At 40.0% G+C, this 23,802-nt stretch overlaps 1 protein-coding gene across 1 annotated transcript in view; it reads right to left on the bottom strand.

Moving 5' to 3' along the window:
* The window catches only part of NKAIN2 (sodium/potassium transporting ATPase interacting 2), a 568,299-nt gene that overhangs the window by 20,298 nt on the left and 524,199 nt on the right, over window positions 1-23,802 (bottom strand). Inside the window, exon 3 of the mRNA XM_055432988.2 lies at window positions 3,417-3,477. Coding sequence (XP_055288963.2) covers window positions 3,417-3,477 — 61 coding nt within the window. The remainder of the gene's footprint in view (window positions 1-3,416; window positions 3,478-23,802) is intronic.

Consider the following 23,802-nt stretch of genomic DNA (forward strand, 5'->3'; position numbering starts at 1 on the left):
CCCCCAATCCCTCCCAGCATCAGAGTCTTTTCCAGTGAGTCAACTCATCACATAAGGTGGCCAAAGTACTGGAGTTTCAGTTTTAGCATCAGTTCTGCCAATGAACACCCAGGATTGATCTCCTCTAGAATGGACTGGTTGGATCTCCTTGCAGTCCAAGGGACTCTCAAGAGTCTTCTCCAGCACCACAGTTCAAAAGCATCAATTCTTCGGTGATCAGCCTTCTTCACAGTCCAACTGTCACATCCATACATGACCACGGGAAAAACCATAGCCTTGACTAGACGGACCTTTTTTGGCCAAGTAATGTCTCTGCTTTTTAATATGCTATCTAGGTTGGTCATAACTTTCCTTCCAAGGAGTAAGCGTCTTTTCACAATCAGCATCCGCAGTGATTTTGGAGCCCCCAAAAATAAAGTCTGACACTGTTTCCACTGTTTCCCCATCTATTTCCCATGAAGTGATGGGATCAGATGCCATGATCTTTGTTTTCTGAATGTTGAGCTTCAACCCAACCTTTTCACTCTCCTCTTTTACTTTCATCAAGAGGCTTTTGAGTTCCTCTTCACTTTCTGCCATAAGGGTGGTGTCATCTGCATATCTGAAGTTATTGATATTTCTCCCAGCAATCTTGATTCCAGCTTGTGCTTCTTCCAGCCCAGCGTTCCTCATGATGTACTCTGCATAGAAGTTAAATAAGCAGGGTGACAATATACAACCTTGACACACTCCTTTTTCTATTTGGAACCAGTCTGTTGTTCCATGTCCAGTTCTAACTGTTGCTTCCTGACCTGCATATAGGTTTCTGAAGAGGCAGGTCAGGTGGTCTGGTATTCCCATCTCTTTCAGAATTTTCCACAGTTTATTGTGATCCACACAGTCAAACTTGAATATAAAACAAAGTAGTTTATATCTCACTTAGCAAAAAAGACCACAAGTACAACAATTATCTACGATAAGGCTGCTTGCATTTTGGATTAATATAGGCACTTAAGTTGAGTGAAGTAAGTCAGAAAGAAAAACAAATATTGTGTACTAATCGCTATATTTGGAATCTAGAAAATGGTTCTGATGATCCTATTTGCATGGGGGGAATAGAGACACAGACAGAATGAATGGGTGGACGTGGTCGGGGTATGAATTGGGAGATTGGATTTATGCATGTATGCTGCCATGTGTGAAAAAGATATCTAGTGGGAACTATTGTATAGTGCAGACAGCTCAGCTTGATGCTGTGTGGTAACCCATATGGGTGAGAGTAGTGGGGAGTCAGTCACACACACACACACGCACACACACACAGCTGATTCATTTCATTGTACAGCAGAAACTAATACAACATTATAAAACAATTATATTCCAATAAAAAAAAGAAGTTGTGAGTTGTGGTTAAAATAAGGAGCTGTGGTCAAAAGACATGTAAAGAATAAGCATTATGGAAAAGTTTTTCAGATGCTTTAAAGATACGCCTTGTCTTCCAAAAGATACTTGTAACTTCACACCCCCTTTCACTTATATGGCTTTGACTAAAACTTGACTTAGGGACGGATTCCCTAAAAGAGTTCCCTGGGATTCCTGTTCTAGTTTCCTAAACTGAAATTTCCATCTACCTGTTCATTCATGTCAGAAACCCAGAAACCCATCAGTCCTTTTTAACCCATCATTGAGTATAGTTTCTGTGCTTAATAACGTACATATCCTTTCTCTCTCCACTGCTCGTCTTAGGCCGGACCCTCATCTCATCTCAGCCCTTGTCTTGGTGTCCTAATTTGTCTCCCTTTCCTTAATCTTGCTCCACCCATCCAAGTCTTTCCTTCATATGTTTTGTTTGCATATGTTTGCATTTCTGATTATGCTATTCTGTTTCTATTAACTGCCAATTGATTTGCCAGACTCCTTACTTTTCATAACCATTTTTCTGCTGTCTCATCTGCTTGATGTTCCAGTCATCTTTGGGTGCCCACTTCTAGCACAAGGTGTAATTCAGTCATAAGATCCTGGCTCCTCTGCCCCCAGCGTGGCAGGTTATGATATGTCTAGATGCTTTTTCACCTTTTGCCTGGGATCACCTTACTCCCACATCAGCTACCCAACAAATACTTATTTATTTTCCAAGACAAAACACAAGAGAATTCTTCTCTATGAAATCATTCCTGATTCCTATTCTATCTCCCCACACGATACACTGTACAGAGTTCTATTACACTTATTTGTTCACATGTTTTTTCCCCCTACAAAATCCTTAATTCCTAGAGGTAAAAGACTGCATATCATTCATCTAAAAACATCCAAAGACTGACATAGCGCTTCACACATTGAGGAGTATTTTATAAATGCTTATTTGTAAATGACTATCATTTCCTTTTTCACACAGCATAATATAAACTATGCACTGTATAGTCCTGATTTTAAATCACATGCAAGTATGATTGAGAATGTGTGTTCTCTAAATGAAACATCTGATACAGCCTCCTTCTTTCTAGTATTATTGGAAAGTGAAGAAGAAACACATGTTTCTCTGAGCATTTTCCTTGGATCATCCTATAGCAGAGCAGTGGGTTATCATCTTTCCCCCCACTGTCTCAATACCTCAGTCATTATGAACATTTTTGAAAACCAAGAAAAATGATCCCCAACTCTGATTTTTCCTCAGAGTAAATGTAGCTGTATGGGCAAGTACCCAGAGATCCCTGAAGTACTTTTTCCAGTCCTTCTCTTTCAGATCCTTAGTGGGGGCAAGGAAGAGTGAAATCTTCTATCTGCCAATTTTCAGAAGAGTAGAGGACAGTGGAGCCACTTCAAGGCTTGTGAGAGGGCCCTGCCATCTATACTTTGGATTAAGCAGTAGTGCTAAATGCTGAGACTCTGAGGTAACATTCTTGCATTTGTATCAAATTATAGCAACAAAACTGGGCTTCCCAGGTGGCCCTAGTGGTAAAGAACTTGCCTGCACATGCATGAGACAGAAGAGATGTGGCTTCGATCCCTGGACCCACTCCAGTATTCTTGCCTGGAGAATCCCCATGGACAGAGGAGGCTGGTGGGCTAAATTCATAGGGTCACAAAGAGTTGGACACGACTGAAGCGACTTAGCACGCACACAGGAACAAAAAGGAGCTATCAACATTTGGTTTCATTGTTTCTCGAATTAATCTGAAGTTGGTTCTTGTGAGAATTTTTGAAACTACTGCAAATTGTTGATTGTTGTGATTTGTAGTCCTGGGTGACACCCATTAGTTATCTGTATGCTGGATACTTTTATGAAAAACACTTTAGCCTGATGTGTACAAAGGGCTTAGTCCCTGGTTCTAACGATGTGTTAAGGGATATCATCTGAGAAGTAGCTAGTCTAGGTAAGAGGCAGTACAGAAGATGCTCTGGACTTGAAAGAAACAGGATAGAGCTTTTGTACTTACAGCTGTCCTCTTCTTCAGTTATACATTTCACAACATAACAGGCGTAGATGAACCCTGCCAGCTGAAACGAAATAAAGATGCTTTAGACACGCGGCAAAGGCAACAGTCCTGGACCTCACTGGGGGAGTGACTTTTCAAAGGCAGGAAGTTTTGACTAGATCTGGTGTTCCAAAGTGGTTCATCAGACTGGTTCCAGATGCCAGTGTGGATTCTTGATTCATATAATGTGCCTTACAAATGATTACATTACTCTGTTTTCCTTTGTTCTGCGTTTACGTATGGGATTTGTTAATTGCCAGGCAATCTACAACAACTTATTTTAGGTCTTGAAAAAGAACTATGGTCATTCATTAATGGATTAACATTTGCATCTGTGCCAGTCAACTTCTAATTCACTTTTCATTCGCCCAGAGCCTAAGATTCTAAAATTGGATTCCTGCTGACTAACAGAAAAATTTTTCGAGGGAAAAATATTGAGGAGATTCCATGGAAAGTTGCATGAACACTCTGTAAGTAAAACTTGTGTAGACCAGTTTTAGGAATCAAGACCAGGAACACAACATCCCAGGTATAATTAAGATGGCGTGCTACAGAAGAGCAACAGGGTAGACAACCTGTATGCACTGAATTGGGATCACACACATCAGAGCATCCTTACGGAAACACGTTAGAGAGGTCCCTGTAGTCAGGGAAGCCTTTGCTCCCTGAAACAAGTGTCTGTGAAGGAGCACAGCAAAGCTCTTGATGTATACCTCCTCAGATGTCATAGTTTTGTATTCCTTCATATAATTATTGAGTCAAATAATGAGCACTGGTAGAAGGAAGAAAACTAATTTCCTGATATGTGGAAAAATTTTTCCTTCCAAATAATCCAGTCTGGCGGAATCTTAAAAAGCATATGCTCAGGATAGTGACGAACATTATTCACAATGACATTTCAGACAGGCATTGATCTGCTGAGAACTTGTCATCGGGGAAGGGAACCTTGGAAAAAAGGCTACCATCTTCAATTAGGAAACTAAGGTACAGAGCAGAGAGTTGCTTCTGTGAGAAGTCTAATGAACTTGTTTTTCCATTATCTGACAGATTGCAATGTTTCTGGAAGACATGAATGAAACATTTTAAGTCAGAGGGTACACTGAGAGATTTAATGAGAACTATTTGGAGATAGAGAGAGGTCCAGTTCAAAGGAACTTTAGAAAATCTCTGATTTGAATTTGAGAAGGAAAGCATGTTCTGGCAGATTCTAGTTCTTTTTCAGAGAGATCTGGCATGAGATAAAGCAGTTGTTTTCCCAGCACAGAAGCAGCGACCCTGCTTAAGAGAGAGAAGCAGATGAGGAAGAAGACTTGTGCAGAATATTCTTCACCAGCTTCTCTTTTCAGATCCTGAATGAGAGGAACAGTGGAGCCCCCTGCCTTGCCACGCCAAGCGGGTTATCTAAACTGTGACACATAATAATAAAGAGACAGAAAGCATGCTGGGGCTTCCCTGATGGTGCTAGTGGTAAAGAACCTGCCTCACAGTGCAGGAGACATAAGAGACACAGGTTTGATCTCTGGGTTGGAAAGATCCCCTGAATGAGGGCATGGCAACCCACTCTAGTATTTGTGCCTGGAATCCCATGGACAGAGGAAAGCGGTGGGCTACAGTCCATAGGGTTGCAAAGAGTTGGACACGACTAAAGCGACTTAGCACATTAGCCCTTAGGTTTTTTAAAAAAATGTATTAGAAAAGTTACCAAACAACTATTTTTCTCTTTGTGGTTATCGGCAATAAAATTGTGATAGTAAGAAGTATTTCCTTATATAATGGAATCATCAGAGTTACTGTTTTTATGAGATTTATTTTTCAAGTACTGGGTACTGTTAAAAACCAGTGTGTCCTGTTTGGCTTTAGCAGAGATTTTGATATGACTAAGCAAAATCACACAGTGATCTGAGCATTTTTACGGATAGTGGGAAAAACAGATTATGCTAACAGTTTTTAATCTTTTATCCACCAGGACCCATGAAAATGCCCTCATCAACTGAGTGACCTAGTCCCATTGGTATTTTGTCATGGGTGCTGGATCTGACACTTGCTAGGCAAAGAAACTATGGGTTTGGTTAGATCCCCTGGGTACTGCTTGTATCTCCTCTTCTTCCTCTGCAGGAAGGTGTTACCTTTGTGGCTAATGCCATAGATTTATCCATAGTTCATCTCTTCAGTTTAGAATACTACAGGCAGCATTTTTTTTCCAATCACAAGCTTTTCTCTTGATTTTCACTCATCACTTAATTACTTTGAAATGAAAATCTAGGTAAAGAGCACAGATAAATTCTGAGATGTAGGACCAGTGAGTTTAAACTTCTCATTAAAGTGTCACTAGAATCTAGATTATTAAGTGTATTTCTCTCCCAGGATGCAGTCATGGCACTGTATTGTGCTTACCAGTGAGCTTTTAATTGTATTCAGTTGCATTCTTTACTATCAGGGGAGCGACTTTGATATAAAAGTAAATCCTGCTGCATTTCATTACAAAAGCTTGCTGATTAAGAGAACTTCAGCTTTTAAATTGGTCACCTCTAAATACAAATGGAAATGAGTTTCCCCCAAATTAGTCAGGATTCATAAACCTCTGTTACCTTTCAATTTTACTACACTGAATAAATTTCTAATTTAATTTTTACTCCCTCACAGCAGTTTATAAATTTACCTTCTGAAGAGCAGTTTCAAAGGATTTCTTACAGTTCTGAATACTTCCTATAACGTGCAACTCTGTTAACTGTGCTCAGGCCACAAAGATGAACCAGGCTGGGTTTCCCAACCTTCGCATCACTGACGTTTTGGGTTGAGTAATTCTTTTTCTGTGGGCTCCGTTGTACCTTATAGGATGTATAACTACTAACACGCTATGATCAAGACAGTTTGACAATTGAGATAATCCAGAATATCTTGGAGAAGGAGCTGGCAACCCGATCCAGTATTCTTGCCTGGAAAATCCTATGGATAGAGGAGCCTGGAGGGCTGTAGATCATGGGGTCGCAAAGAGTCGGATACGACTGAGCGACTAAGCACAGAATGTCTCCAGACCTTACCATACATCCTCCAAAGGCAAAACTGCCCCTTGTTAGAGCCCCTGCTGTAGACACAGTCTAAAGGATCTTGCAATCTTGTGGCAGGGATACACATATAATTGTAATTCAAAGTAGATTAGGATAAGTGTCAGGAGGAAGGAAGAAAATTGATTGTCTCCTAACTGACAAACGGTAAACTGGCTGCTTTCGGGCGTTAGCTCATTAAATCCTCACAACTGCCTTTGGAAGAGCATTATTCGTATTTTTGCAGAGGAGTGGTGAAACGGGCCTTGCTTTGCCTGAGTGAGTTCATCAAGCGGGGAACTTACAGCTGTGTTCAAGGAAGAGCCAGTCCTTTCATCTGATGGGTGTGTGTGGACCTCATGTTAGAACAAGGGAAATAAAAGCTGTGAAGGCAGATTAGGGCTATAATCAGAAGGCTTTGAGTATGAATCAGATTGCAATTCTGTGTCATTTTCTACACAATACACTTAAGGAGCGCCCTGTCTTCAACCGAAAATGTATAAAATTTTTTGTGAAATACAAATCCTTCCTAATGTGATATGTTGCTCCCTTTATAGCCTCACTTCTCACCACTCCTTGTCTCAGAACTGACACCAGTATGAAGCTGTTGGCAGTTTGCTGACATATGTCAGATGGTTGCCCTCTGCTCTAACTCATTAACCCCTTCTGCCTACAAAGTACCCGGCTGCTCTACACCTGCTCCCTTTCTTCCTCGCGCAGTCCTGCACCTTTGAGTAGTTCTGATTCATCCTTTAAGACCGAACTGAAGTGTTGCCTCCCCAAAGAACTGGGAATCCATCCCCTGGGTAGATTGTAAGTGACAGGCTGACATTTTTGGAGATAGACCTTGAGAAATGGGGGAGGTGGATCTGAGAGGGAATAACCAGAGGAAAGGTGAGGGCACCTTCCCAGCAGAACTCAGACAGCCTGTGGGAAGATGTGGATTTCATTCAAGGAGGAGCAGGATGGCCCCAATTCCGAGGAGTTTGGGTCACGTGAAGGGAAGTATTGGTGCCCAAAGCAAGAAACAGTGACCGACATTGTCATAGTAGGTCTGAATACTGGAATTAAAATTATTTTATTTTGTTCCTTATTTAAAGATGGCTAGAATAACAATGGCTAGATACTGGTCATACTGTATTAATACTAGGCAAACATATACTTATCCTCTTGTAGAAAACCAAAATATTACAGTTGTCTGAGTCTTGGGCATTCAGAGCAGAGCTCAGCCTAAATCTTTTTATTTTTATTCATCTTTTCACCTTGACACATCTAATATGCTTTGTTCACTTCTAATTCACCTTATAGGGAATTATGTATCATCTTGATATCATTACTGGCTGAAAGGAAATGATACTTTCTCTCTATAACTAAACCTGATTAAAGTTCTTTTTTGTGTCGACAAACCAAATTATGACTCTATGTCCCAGAAATTCACTTAGAAGCTAATAGGTAAGTAGAAACTAAAATCTTTGGTAAGTATTTAAAAAGATTTAATTGTAATAATTAAAAATGTAACAACTTTAGTGTTTCAAATACAATCTTTTGGACTTTTTTTTTTTTCAGGAAGTTGTACTAGATGTACTTTTTCCTAACCCTCCCCGTAAGTAGACCGTGGACATTATATATATGTGTGCTTAGTCACTCAGTCATGGCCAACTCTTTGTGACCCCATGGACTGTAGTCTGCCAGGCTCCTCTGTCCATGGAATTTCCCAGGCAGGAATAGTGGAGTGAGTTGCCATTTCCTCCTCCAGGGTATCTTTCTGACCCAGGGATTGAAACCATGTCTCCTGTGGCTCCTGCATTGGCAGGCAGATTCTTTTCCATTGAACCACCTGGGAAGCCATATATAAATAAATATATAAAACACATGTAGGAAGGCTCTGAGAGGTGGAAAGAAGGTAGACTGACTAGGAATTTTGGGACCCAAGGAAGGACATGGGAGTGAATTTCCTACTTTTCTTTTGTCTCATGTACAGCATGCTTGGAGCTGAAGAAGCCCACAACTCAGAAATGCCGATGGACATGGGTAGTAAAAAAGCCCCAACAGAAGCCTGCTGTCTGACCAAAGGACCAGGGAAGGGAAATCCTAGTAAGACAAAAAAAAAATTAAAGACAGTAATTTTGGGGGTCACAAAGAGTCGGACACGACTGGGCGACTGAACTGAACTGAACTGAACTGAACTGAATAGCCCTTCTTTAACTAACAACACAGAAAAAACTGTAGCCCCACTGCCCAACCACAGCAGCAAAGAGTGTGGAGCCAAGTCCTCGCTTCTGTCTAGGCTGTGATGTCTGAGAAGTCAGAAAGGGAGCCTGGACTTTCATTCCTTCCAGGAAGGAGGAAATCCCTCTCTGTAGTGTCTGCAGAGATCACAGAGGGAGTCTGGACTTCTCACCTCTCTCTGAAGTAAGGCGCACCCCTCGCTTCCCAACAGTGCCTTGTCAGAGGTGGCTTAGTTGGGTAGTCAGGTCTGTCGCCAATGCCCAGCAGCAGGGAGGTCAACGCCTGCCCCGTGGTGTCAGATGAAGCCAACTGGGAGCAGTAAAAAGGCCCTCTTACCCCTCCTAGCTATGGAGGTACCCGTGAAGGCTGAGTGGAAAGGAGCTTCCACTGTGTCCAAGCCTTAATGAGAAGCCCTCCCTCTCTTGAGTTTCAGTTGATTTTGAGTGGGGAAGCTGAACTTCTCACTCCTACTCAGAAGTAATGAGTAGGTTGCTATCTCTCCTTCCCCTGCCAGAGTAGCACCAGAGAAAACCAGCTAATCAGAAGGCTTAAGAAAGAAACATACAGTCTCATAATTTAATACCCAAATGCCCATGTTTCAATCCAAAATTCCTCACTGTAGCAATAAGTATAATGTTCTCAACATGAATGAATACAGGCGACGAATGGAAGCTAACATAGTGTGACAGAAATGTTAGACTTATCTGGCAGACATTTTAGAGCAAAAAAAGAAAATGCTTGAACAAGAAATTATGAACACACTTGAATGAAAAAAAAAAGTGTCAGCAAGGAAATAGAAGATGTAAAGAAGACCCAGATTGAAAATATAGAACCGAAAAAAAAGAAATATCCAAAATTAGGCTCAGCTGCGGAATGGAGGAGACAGAACTAAAAAAGTGAGCTAGAAGATAGAACAATAGAAATTACCCAATATAAAAACAAGAGAGAAAAAAAGTAGACTAAGAAAAAATGGACACAGCCTCATACAGCCATGACACCGTGAAAAAAAAAATTCTAACATTCGTATCATTGGAGTTCTGAAAGGAAAGAAAGAAAAAGAACACTACTGAAAAAGTGCTTGAAGAAATGGTGACTGCAAATTTCCCAAATTTGACTTACATAGTCAAGAAGCTGATTGGAGCCCAAATAGGAAAAACCCACAGAAATTCATACCAAGATAGATACACGATGGTCAAAATTTAGAAAACCAACTATAGAAATCTTGGAAGAAGGAAAATGGAAATATTTATGTATAGCTACTTTGGAAAACAGTTTGAAGTTTTCTTAAAAAAACTAAAATGCAACTGCAGTATAACCCAGCAACATACTCCTGGCCATTTATGCCAGAGAAAGGAAGATGTGTTCACACAATAAACTGTACACAAAAGTGTATACTAGCTTTATCCATAATAGTCCCAACCTGGATGCAGTCCCGATGTTCTTTGTAGAATGAATTGGCATATCTGTATTATGGAATACCGCCCCTTGTACTGCAAGGAGATCCAACCAGTCCATTCTAAAGGAGATCAGTCCTGGGTGTTCATTGGAAGGACTGATGCTAAGGCTGAAACTGCAATACTTTGGCCACCTCATGCGATGAGTTGATTCACTGGAAAAGACTCTGATGCTGGGAAAGGTTGGGGGCGGGAGGAGAAGGGGACGACAGAGAATGAGATGGCTGGATGGCATCACCGACTCTGTGGACATGAATTTGAGTGAACTCCGGGAGTTGGTGATGGACAGGGAGGCCTGGCGTGCTGTGATTCATGGGGTCGCAGAGAGTTGGACACGACTGAGCAACTGAACTGAACTGAACTGAACTCAGCAGTACAAGACAGGGACTAGTGATACCTGCATCGGCCTGTATAAATTTTCATCGAATTAAGCTGAATGATAAAGCCAGTTTCAAAAGTTATATCCTGTGTGATTCCATATAAATAACATTCTTGACGTGACAAAATCAGAGAAATGGAAAACAAATTAGTGGTTGCCAGGACTAAGGAAGGTGGCGTGTCACAGGGAAGTGGATGTGACCATAAAAAGGCAACAGGAGAGATCCTTGACTGTACCAATGTCAGCATCCCAATCATACTATTGTACTTTAGTTTTTGCAAGTGTTACTATTGGGCTAAAGGGTACATAAGATCTCTCTATTATTTCAAAGAATTGCATTCTGTATTTCACTATTATTTCACAATATTTCACCACTGTTTTCTATGCATTTCTACAGTTATTTCACAAAAAAGATTAATTTAAAAATACTACATTCTAGGTAACTGGTATTTATGTTAAAAGACCTTTTGTATTATAATTTCTAAATTTACAAATGTATTTAACAAGGTGGATGTACTTGTTTTCTTAAGTACAATGACACATTTTAATTCTGATCTCTTAGATCAACATAGAAGTTCACAATAGTTATTTATACTGATACAATATGGAATTATTATTCAACACTCGTTTTTTAGACTGGGAGTGGAGGTGGGGGTAGCAAACACTTTTTTTTTGTATTTGCAATTATCTCATTCTCGACTAGTTCTGTGTTTCATTTAAATTAAATCATCTATTTTTGTTCTGAATTATAACTCAGATGTTATAAGCCCATGAAATATACCTTTAAGATGCAAATCATTTTAATTGCTTCTTTGTATCTTATTCCATTTAGGTATTTTGAGATTACTTTAGCAAATATGATATGAAAAAATCTAATATGATATGATTAATACCAGTGTCATTGATGAAGGTCTTTCAGGTGAAATATTTTTTATGTGGACTGGTGTAACATTTCAGCTGTCCACCAGATTATTCTTATTCTAAACTATTCCAGTGGTTGTGCTGTTAAGCAGCACACTGCAAATTTTCTTTGCTACAAATAATCCAGGTGCAGTTACCAACCTACAGTAACTCACAGAGGATTGCCTTTAGGGCTATTGTGAAAGTTCACAGCCTACTGAGTCAGAAAAGCTTTCCAGAGGATCAGAAGCATATCTTAATACCAGCCTTTAGGTATTGTGCCACATCACCAAGCATGACTGTATTAAACACTTTTTAAAAGATTAAATAAAAGTAGACATACATGCAAACTTGCATTATCTACTTAAGGCTGGGAAATGGACTGAACCAAATGCCAACGCTGGCTTAACCAATAACTCCTGTTCTAAATTGGCCTCTGGAGACTGGTAGATTTCTTCAGGCCAATGTTACCAAAAGGTTACCCGAGTTCAAATGAGTCTAATATATTAGTAAAGTCGGAAGAGCAGGAGATGCTCAGGCAGGGTAAAAGACCACTAGTAAAACTCAAATGTCATCATGGCTAATACCTATCTCAAAGTTTAAGTAGCACATTAGTTTAAAAACTGTATTGAGAGCAATAGTTCATCCATTCTGTTTATCTGCTAGCTGTGTGTTGTGTGTTAGTCACTTAGTCGTGTCCAACTCTTTGTGATCCCACGGACTATAGTCTGTCAGGCTCCTCTGTTCATGCAACTCTCTAGGCAAGAATACTTGGAGTGGGTTGCCATTCCCTTCTCCAGGGGATGTTCCCAACCCAGGGATTGAAGCTGCGTCTTCTGCATTGGAGGCAAATTCTTTACTGTGGAGCCTACAGGGAAGCCCATCTGCTGGTTGGGAGGAGACCAAAGAAATGGGTGATCTAGTGCAATAGAACTGCCACAAGATACCTTTAGTTTTTGAAAGAGGACCCATAATAGGAGTTTGTAAACAAAACTGTTCATTGAAAATAACTGGCATTATATTATACACCTAAAGCTAATACAATGTTATGTGTCAATTGTATTTCAGTTTTTTAAAAAAAAAAATGATTGGAAAATGCAAAGGTAATCTATCAATAACCCTCTACTATTTTGATAATAAAACTAAGTTTAAGATTGTATACATGTCACATGTAATAGGGACCCCGATTTATTGACAGTGAAACATTTGAGAAAGTGCAGTGTTACAGTGTTCTATAAAATGTACAAAATCGATACTGTCCAGTGGCAACTTTGAACAAAAGAAGCTCGTAATGCTTTTGTGAGCAAATGGTACAAACAGCATCATTTTTTGCTCAGAGGTAATAGGGGGAACTGAAAGCAAAATTAATTGTACAAAAAGTTAGACATATGTGAAAATAAATTGGCTCATCTTAGGTTATGTCAGCATTAGCAGACAGGGATAAAGGTGTTCAGTGTGTTTCACTGAAGGAACTGTGCTTTTCCATAGATGACAGTGGGAGTACAAGGCCAGAGTCTTCTGAAGAGACTAGGACAATTGTACTGAAATGGTAGTTGCAAAAATGACCTGTTTGTTAAAAAAGGTGCTCAAACTATAAGAACATTTCAGTCTTTTTCAGAGGTGCTAGGTTAGAAGATAAGGGAAATGTAGACTATATAGTCTACTTGGGGCTTCAGCACACATCACACCACGATATTTCAAGAAATCGTGAATAAGATGACATCTTGAGAATATATATATGTAAACGTGTAGGATGTCCATGAAGACGATACCCCGGATCTGTATCTGGTTAAAGACCCGGACTCTGAGAAGAACTGTGATGGAGAGATCAGTTTAGAGTTGGAGGGCAGTTTCAGTAGCATGCTTCAGGCGTCTCACCTTAAGTCTTGGTCTGTATGTCATTTTCAAATTCTTGAGAAAGAACAACAACGATCTAGTGATCAGATTCTGTAATTACACGCAGTGTTCCTAAACTAGTGGTGTGGTCCTTGGCTTGATGAAGGAAATACTGTGTAAACAAAGTATTTTTACAAACAAAGTATGTTTTACACCTCCTGTGTAAAACAAAGGAGGTGAATAGCCCTACTTCCTTCTGGTCTCATCAGTGAGAATACTGACAGTGTTTGATGCTGGTACAACTGAAGGGAGACACTCGACAGAAGTGTACCCACACTGTGAAGCGAGACAGTGCAGTGAGATATGAGGAGTAAACTTTCTGGCTCATAGAAAGTAAAGTGAAAGTGAAGTCGCTCAGGCGTATCTGACTCTTAGCGACCCCATGGACTGCAGCCCACCAGGCTCCTCCGCCCATGGGAAGGTCTCTAAACATTGTGAAGAGGAGGAGGAGGACAGAGAATTTTCCATGTAATTTGATGGTGGACTGTTTTCTGGGGCCATCACTGAAAACCACATGATCTCTGTGATCACTTCCTGTCAGAGATTTTAAAAATAATTAGTGAATAAATTATCACTGTTTAGAAAATTTGGAAATGGTAGGCCCATTCATATGTTTTCTGTAAGTATAACATTTCTGTATAATTAACATTTAACAAAGAGCAAAGTGAGTACCTCTGCCCATTAGTTTGGTAAATAATCTATTTCTGCATGTTAAAGTAACTGTGATGAAATACTGTAGGCCATTTAATATTTGGTGGGTGGTGAATAGACATTATCTTCGGTCTCTAAGATTCTGTCTGGTTCACCTTTCTAGGAGAATCTAAGATCCTTAGAACAAGATCCCTGCATACGTGTTGGCACAAGGCCTCTGCTTAGGCAGAAGTCATTCCTTCCAATTTCATCTGAGAATACTAAGGAGATTGGACTTCATGAGAGACCTTTCTGGAATTGACCAGTTATCATCTTCCAGTCTAGAAGTTGATTTCCATTTAACTGTTTCTTTACAGAATCAGGAGCTGAGTCAAGAAATATAGCTGGAAGTCATAAATCTCATGGAGAAGGCAATGGCGACCCATTCCAGTACTCTTGCCTGGAAAATCCCATGGATGGAGGAGCCTGGTAGGCTGCAGTCCATGGGGTCCCAAAGAGTCAGACACAACTGAGCGACTTCACTTTCACTTTTCACTTTCATGCATTGGAGAAGGAAATGGCAACCCACTCCAGTGTTCTTGCCTGGAGAATCCCAGGGATGGCAGAGCCTGGTGGGCTGCCGTCTGTGGGGTCGCACAGAGTTGAACATGACTGAAGTGACTTAGCAGCAGCAGCAGCATCATAAATCTCACTGGGCAAAAGAAAAAAAAAAATCTCACTGGGAACACTACAAGCTTGACCTCTCACTCCTTGCTGGCTCTGTTGAGCCAGCTGGAATGTCTCCACGGCTTGGAGGCACACGCTGTCCTCTCATAACCCAGAATTTCAGCCCAGGCTGACTGGTTACGTGGTGGGAGGTGAGAAAGGATTAATGTTGTCCAACTTTGACTTTTCATGAAGCATTTCTTCTTTTGGAAGATGATGAGTATCAGGAAAAGTGTTAAATGACAAACTCACTATTATAAAAAAAAATGAGTGATTAACATTGTATAAAAATAATGTCAATAAGAAGAGTGCTTTCATTGTACTAAAAAAGAAAAAAAAAATGAAATAAAAAGGAAACAGGGCATACCAGCTAGAGAGAAGTTGCTTCAGAATGTTACAGTAAACTTAGATGTATTTTTTAAGGTTTTGAAAATATGGTTAAATAGGAAGCTTAGCGCAATCAGTCGCTTTACCATGACATCTGTGGGAATAAGCTTTATGCTTTATGAAAAGGTATTTTATGTAGCATTCAATGAAGCTTGCTTTTGAAGCAGAGTACTTGCTGTAACGTGTGGCTGAGGAAGATGAATGGGAATGAAGGTAGTAACAGAAAAAGAACCCCCAAGGGGAATAAGATGTGGATTGTGGAAGACACAAATTTGAAGACCAGTTCTTCCCAAAGCAATTTTAAAAAGCACAAAGCTGAATTAAAGTGTCATTTAAAAGACCCGTCAGCTCTTCCTTGGCTAGCAGGATAATCTAGTTGGATTGAATAACTTCAGAGTCAGAACTTGGCTATGATTGGTGTTCTTCACTGTTCCTCTCTTCCTATCTGAGTTACCTTCTTCAACATAAATCCTAGATTACCTTCTTTCTGCAGAACACGCAGCCAGTATGAGGGTGAAAGATACTGAAGATAATCCTTCAGATAGAGGGGTTTCATTAATTAATGGTGATACAATCGTTACCACTTGGGAATATATAAACTAGGAGAAATGGCAACTGTATTAGTGTGATTTACTTTTTCATTTTTCAGTGTTTAAGTTTCAAACAAGCTGTCATCTAATGAGCCCCTCATAGAAAAGAAAAGGCTAGTGACTGCTGTTCACAGCAATAGCCAGCATTGTTGAAGTGTTCACTATATTCTGGGCATATGTTCACATCTTTACAGCTGTTGTCTTACCTGTTCTTTCCAGAACCAAGGAGAGATTTTCCATCATTACCCATACTTTACAAAGAGAAAGCCAAGGCCTGGGGGAAGTGAAATGATGCTTTGAGATTAAGAGATAGTAAGGAGAGGACTTGAATCTAGGACTGTAGACCTGAAATACTATGGTTTTCACTCTTACACGGTATTGTTAATTTACCCAATAGGCAAAACTGACTCCTCTCACACAAGGGGAACTTAAGATTCTAAAACTCTGAGTGAACTCATATTCAGAAAAATCCTAAAATTAAGTTCACCTACTTTTCCAAGTTGGAAATTTGAACATAGAGGATAATATTGAGCTTTGGACGAATGGAGGTTGGAAATCAGCAAGAAAAAAACTGGCTCAGCTACCAGACAAACCACAGAGGAGTTAATGCCACTGGTGGGGAGCCTGGGGTGTATAGGAGAACTGGAATGTCCCTCCCACTCATTTAATTACTATTTCAGTTCTCTTTCACTAGTTCCAACTCATCATGATTTTCTAGTCCTCAGAATTGTTTATAAATGCTTGTACACATCTGGGCTTCCCTGATAGCTCAGTTGGTAAAGAATCTGCCTACAATGCAGGATACCCCAGTTCTATTCCTGGGTCAGGAAGATCCTCTGGAGAAGGGATAGGCTACCCACTCCAGTACCTTTGGGCTTCCCTTGTGGCTCAGCTGGTAAAGAATGTACCTGCAATGTGGGATACCTGGGTTCGATCCCTGGGTTGGGAAGATCCCCTGGAGAAGGGAAAGGCTACCCACTCCAGTACTCTGGCCTGAGAATTCCATTATAGGGTTGCAAAAAGTTGGACACAACTGAGTGACTTTCACTTTCTACATATCAGAGTGGGCTTCTTATATTAGAATCTATTGGTGAGCCACTAATTACCATCAGTTTACTGCTGGTGAGCAAGGAGAGTGTCACATTACGTGAATGGTCATAGGGGCCATATGATTCTAAGAGCTGGAAAATCTAATTAATAGCTTTCCTTGCTCATACCAGACATTCAGAACTTGCCTGATTTGGTTCAAGCTTATCCTTCCAGCACCAATTCTTATGGCTTCCCTTTACCTCTCCAAATTAAATCTCCAAGCAAATACCGCCATCTATATGACATACTGTTTGATACCTTCATGCTTTTAAATATGGCATTTCTCTAGCCAAGAAATAAAATTTAACACCATATAGTGAGCGTCTATATGCAGCATGGGTTACTTCAAGACTACTTTTCAGAGAAGTGTTTCCTAAATGTCAAAAGGCACAGATAGGTACTTTCTGCTCTGTACTCACATAGTACCCTGTTAAATACCTATATTATACAACTTCTTTCATCTTATTGTAATTTTTTTTTTTTGCCTATTAACTCTTAAACTTGGCTATGAGGATTCTCAAGACCACCCAGGAATATGTTTCTGATCACAGAAAGTTCTCTCTTGCCCCTTCCTTATCATCGTGTCTCCCATTCCCACCTCACTTACTAGGCAACCACTGTTTGGAATTTAGTAACCGTATAATGGGGCTTCTCTGTGGCTCAGATGGTAAAGAATGTGCCTGCAATGCAGTAGACCTGGGTTTGGTCCCTGAGTCAGGACGATTCCCTGGAGAAGGGAATAGCTACCCACTCCAGTAATCTTGCTTGAAGAATCCCATGGACAGAGGAACCTGGTGGACTACAGTTCATAGGATGGCAAAGAGTCAGGCAAGACTGAGCAACTGCACACATGCAACCATATAATAATTTTGCGGAGTCTTCATATACAAAGCAGAATCATATTGCTTTGTGTGTGGCTTCTTCCATTGAGCATGCTATTTTTGAGATTAATCCAAGATATTGCATGCATCAGTAATTTAATCTGTTTTATTTTCAACTGGCATTCGCTTGTATGAATATTCATATATCAGTTAACTTTAGCTACATAACAAACCACCCCAAAATTTAGGGTTTGAAACAGCAACCATTCATTTTTTGCCCATTGTCCTGTGGTTTGGCAATTTGGGCTGAGTTCAGATGGGCAGTTCTTTTGCTAGACTTGGTTGAGTTCACGCTTGCATCTGTAGTTGATTGTCAATCATCTAGGCAGTTCTTTTCCTCAGGGTTGACTGATTATTAGTTGAGGTGATGAGGACAAATGTACCACTTACTTGTGGTCTCACATATTTAATCATCTATCAGGGAAATTTGGCTTGTGCAAACTGATGTGGCAGATTCCCAGAGCAGTAATAATAAGTTGAACTTTTCAAATCTCTGTTTGTATTATTTTTGCTATCATCCCAATGTCAAAATGAATGGGTTGCCATTCATGGGAGCAAAAATCTCCCATGATACCCCAATTTACTTATCTATTAATCTGTTGAGGGAAGCTCGAGTTGCCTCCAGATTTGGGGTGCTATGAATTAAGCTACCCTAAACATTTGCTGCACTCAATATGCCAGCATATTTGGAAAGCTCAGCAGTGGCCACAGGACTGGAAAAGGTCAGTCTTCATTCCAATCCCAAAGAAAGGCAGTGCCAAAGAATGCTGAAACTATTGCACAATTGCACTCATCTCACACGCTAGTAAAGTCATGCTCAAAATTCTCCAAGCCAGGCTTCAGTAATATGTGAACCGTGAACTTCCAGATGGTCAAGCAGGTTTGAGAAAAGGCAGAGGCACCAGAGATCAAATTGCCAACATCCGCTGGATCATGGGGAAAGCAAGAGAGTTCCAGAAAAACATCTATTTCTGCTTCATTGACTATGCCAAAGCCTTTGACTGTGTGGATCACAACAAACTGTGGAAAATTCTAAAAGAGATGGGAATACTAGACCACCTGACCTGCCTCTTGAGAAACCTGTATGCAGGTCAGGAAGCAACAGTTAGAACTGGACATGGAATAACAGACTGGTTCCAAATAGGAAAAGGAGTACGTCAAGGTTGTACTTATTGAACTTATATGCAGAGTACATCATGAGGAACGCTGGGCTGGAAGAAGCACAAGCTGGAATCAAGATTGCTGGGAGAAATATCAATAACCTCAGATATGCAGATGATACCACCCTTATGGCAGAAAGTGAAGAGGAACTCAAAAGCCTCTTGATGAAAGTGAAAGAGGAGAGTGAAAAAGTTGGCTTGAAGCTCAACATTCAGAAAACAAAGATCATGGCATCTGGTCCCATCACTTCATGGGAAATAGATGGGGAAACAGTAGAAACAGTGTCAGACTTTATTTTTTTGGGCTCCCAAATCACTGCAGATGCTGATTGTAGCCATGAAATTAAAAGATGCTTACTCCTTGGAAGGAAATTTATGACCAACCTAGATAGCATATTAAAATGCAGAGACATTACATTGCCAACAAAGGTCCATCTAGTCAAGGCTATGGTTTTTCCAGTGGTCACGTATGGATTGAGATTGGACTGTGAAGGAAGCTGATCGCTGAAGAATTGATGCTTTTGAACTGTGGTGCTGGAGAAGACTCTTGAGGGTCCCTTGGACTGCAAGGAGATCCAACCAGTCCATTCTAAAGGAGATCAGTCCTGGGTGTTCATTGGAAGGACTGATGCTAATGCTGAAACTGCAATACTTTGGCCACCTCATGCGATGAGTTGACTCACTGGAAAAGCCTCTGATGCTGGGAGGGATTGGGGGTGGGAGGAGACGGGGACGACAGAGAATGAGATGGCTGGATGGCATCACCGACGCGATGGACATGAGTTTGAGTGAACTCTGGGAGTTAGTGATGGACAGGGAGGCCTGGTGTGCTGTGATTCATGGGGTCGCAAAGAGTCGGACACGACTGAGCGACTGAACTGAACTGAAACATTTTCTACAGATATTTTTGTGAAGCTGTATTTTCCTTAATCTTTAAGTGATACCAACTAGTTGAATTGCAGGGTCATTGCAGGGCAGGAGTTTGGCTGAATGGAAGTGGTCTGGGTCTCTAGAAATAATTAGCAGAGAGAACGAACTGTGGATTCTTCAAGAATATAGATTGTTAGTACCCAACTTTTGTCTTTACTGTTTGGTATGTTTGTGCAATGCGATCATCTTCTCAGTGTCTCATGATACCCTAAACTTCAGTGAAGTTTTGGTATGCATGCTTACATTAGGCAGTCTTTTGGGGAACTAAAGAAATCAAGGTGACAGTGTACAAAGATGAGATATAAGAAGACAGTTGAGAATTCAGTTAAAAGAGTGGAGTAAGGGTGTCAAGAAAGACCCCAAGATTCTCCCAGGGTACCTCTGAATACACTGGGTATGGAGTAGAAGTTTGGACTACCTTTTAATCCTGAAGAACAGATTGATTCCATTAGATGAAAGGCTCTTATTGTCAAATGAATAAACATAATGCTTAGCACTTAGCGCTCAAAGATTAACTAGTTTCTATTTCCATTTCGCTTTACCATCTGAGCCACCAGGGAAGTCCCACTTTATTTCCATTTAGTTCCAATTCTGTATCTTAGGCTAAGTCAAATAATTATACTTTAGGGTTTCCTGATTAAAAAGTGACAGGAAGTTATGTTTCGTATAGGTTACAAGTCAATATGAAGATAAATAAAGTCATAACTGTGAATGTACTTTGAGTTCCTAGGAGAAATATTCTATGCTTTAATCATTCACATCATCTCTAGATGTTCATCAGAATCAGATTCTATTCAACCATCCTCCTCAAGAAGGAAAGAAGTCTTTTTATTTCTTTTTTGTATTGATCGTCTCAAGTGGTTTCTGTTTCTGCTTCCTGCCTTTTTTAACTTTAAGGATGCACAAGTTGAGAATTGTCAGCTGCTTTAGAGATTTTTATGTTTTCATAAAAATGTTATTTATGTTTTTGATTTTTATGATTTTCAACTTCTAAAATTGAAGTTTTAATGTAAGTATTAGAATGTTTATCTTACACAAATTTTACAAGTCCTTAAAAGATATTTTTTCTTTCTTAGTAAATATCATTCATATTTCTGAGCTTGGAGTTTTCCTATTAGTTTCTTATCAAACTAATTTTATCTTTATTACAGGTTCTTATTTTCTCCCTCTAATTATTATGTCATTAAAGTTTTCTCATTATACACTTGTCAAAAATTATCAAAGAGAGTACAGCATTGATGACTCCATTAAAGAAATAAGAGGGGAGAGAAAAGGGAAAAAAGAATTTGATAAGTTTGTAAAGATATGAAAAAGAAAAGACTGCTGAGAATTGCCCCCATGCAAGGATTCTTTTAAGAAATTTAGTATTTACAAATTATGATCCACATGCTGTAAGAACCATGTTTTTGTTTCTTTAATTCAGCATATTCATATTTATACTGACTTGTTTTTCTTGCCCCTAATCTGGGAAAGTATGTTATTGATCCCAGTATATTATTTACTATGCTTGAGAATACACAAAGGACCATGCTCTTCATAGCCACAGCATCAGCTCAAAGGGAGAGAGAGTGGTCTGCTTTTTTCTTTCTTTAAAGATGCTATCGTTATCAGCTGTTCTCCAAGAAAAGTGAAGCTTGATGACAGTCTCTCTTCTCACTTTACCCTACTGACTTAAACATTGTTGAAACCTTACTACTGAATGTTGTTGCTGTGCGTGTGTGTACATGTGTGCATGTGCATATGAATGTGGGTCTTAGAGCAAGAAATACTGGGTAAGTGATGGCATTCCATTGGTTTTCATGGTCTTTTATGAAGGTTGACCGAGTTCTAAAATTGGGCCCCATCTGCTTCTGCAGATCAATTTTCTAAAATTCAGACAAGTCTGAGATTTTTTCTACACCTAATTTCTCCCTCCAGTTCTTAAGTCCCCATCTAGAATTTGTTGTGTGTGCTTCCTTCTAAATCCTCTTGTTCAGATAGCTGATTCCCAACTGTTTGCAACTTCATCATTCCAGTTTATGACACTCCATCCTACAGCTTCCTGAAAAGCCGGTAGACTTTTCTGTTCCTCATCTCTGATGAACATATTCAATCTGCCAGTATTAGAAAATAATAAAATTAGCATTTTACTATGTTCATACACAAACTCTTTTACAGTCTGCTTATGAGGTGTAGGTATAATTATATTCTCTTTGTAGATGAGGATTTGGGGTTGTAGAGAAGGTAAATGACTGCTTTGAAATCACCTACTATCAATCTGTGGGGCTGGGATTCTAATCTGGGCAGGCTGGCTCTAGAATACATGTTCTTCACCACTATTCTACGCTGCCATTTCCTGCTAGGACCCTAAAAACTGCATTCTTCTTGGCACTATGCCTTTTTGGAATGCCCGTTTTATGTATGAAAACGTGTCCCTTGAAATGCAGCTAGTTAGGAAAGTAAGCATAAACAAGTATCAAAAAGCATTACTTTCATCCTGGTCTCTAACATTTATTTCTTAAAAACCCAAAGTAAAGGGAAGACATTTTATTATATTTAAATCCTTAGGCGATTAGAAAATCTGATTGCATGGTAATATATTTCATTGATTACATTTTTTTTACAGAGGTAGAAATATCAGGCTCAAATGAACTATTTCTGTTTCTTAGTCACAATTAATAGACTAAACACCTAAGCCTCTAACCTAAGTTGCCTATCCACACGTAAGATGAAATAAACTGTTATGAAGATGAAATATAGAACCCAGCAGTAGAAAAAAGGAAACTCCTAAATTTTCTAAAGGTAAAGTCCCTTGGACAGCAAGGAGATCCAGCCAGTCAATCCTAAAGGAAATCAGTCTTGAATATTCATTGGAAGGACTGATGCTGAAGCTGAAACTCCAATACTTTGGCCACCTGATGAGAAGAACTGACTCAATGGAAAAGACCCTGATGCTCGGAAAGACTGAAGGCTGGAGGAAAAGGGGACAACAGAGGATGACATGGTTGGATGGCATCACTTGACTCAATGGACATGAGTTTGAGCAAGTTCCGGAAGTTGGCGATGGACAGGGAAGCCTGGTGTGCCGCAGTCCATGGGGTCACAAAAAGTCAGACATGACTGAATGACTGAAGAGAACTGAACTGAACTGAAAGTAACTGAGAAAAATGCTGGGCACAAACATAACATGAATAATTGTTAATATAATGTTAATATAAATTTGAAGTTTGGTACTGTAGCTATTGTTGGAGAAATGTTTTGAAAAACACAGTTTTATCTATTAGAATATATGGTATAATGCTAAGTTGCTTCAGTCGTGTCTGACTCTGTGCGACCCCATAGATGGCAGCCCACCAACTCCGCTGTCCCTGGGATTCTCCAGGCAAGAACACGAGTGGGCTGCCATTTCCTTCTCCAATATGGTATAATGTTTAAAAATTATGTTTCATAAAAGCATAGTTCAGGCTTTTTTATTTTTATTTATTTATTTATTTTTTTAATTTATTTTATTGGAGGCAAATTACCTTACATTAATATATTGGTTGGTTTTGCCATACATTGACATGAATCCGCCCCGGGTGTACACGTGTTCTCAAGTACAAGTGCAAAGGAATACAAGGCTATCATAGAAATAAAATGCACAGCTACACCCTCAGGAACTTGTATTATTTGAGAGGTAAGGGAAACAGCCGGAGAAGGCAATGGCAAGCCACTCCAGTACTCTTGCCTAGAAAATCCCATGGATGGAGGAGCCTGGTGGGCTGCAGTCCGTGGGGTCGCTATGGGTCGTACATGACTGAGCGACTTCACTTTCACTTTTCACTTTCACACATTGGAGAAGGAAATGGCAATCCACTCCAGTGTTCTTGCCTGGAGAATCCCAGGGACGGGGAAGCCTGGTGGGCTTCCGTCTATGGGGTCACACAGAGTCGGACATGACTGAAGTGACTTAGCAGCAGCAGTAGCAGCAGCAGCAAGGGAAACAGACACACACTAACATCACACACTACTTGAATCAGGTAGATAAGAGGCCTGAAGGGATGGTGTACTTTTTTCACTACCTTTCTATGGCT

Source organism: Moschus berezovskii, chromosome 10, assembly GCF_049115385.1.
Source record: "Moschus berezovskii isolate FMDL1 chromosome 10, NW_MosBer_1.0, whole genome shotgun sequence".
Taxonomy (NCBI): domain Eukaryota; kingdom Metazoa; phylum Chordata; class Mammalia; order Artiodactyla; family Moschidae; genus Moschus; species Moschus berezovskii.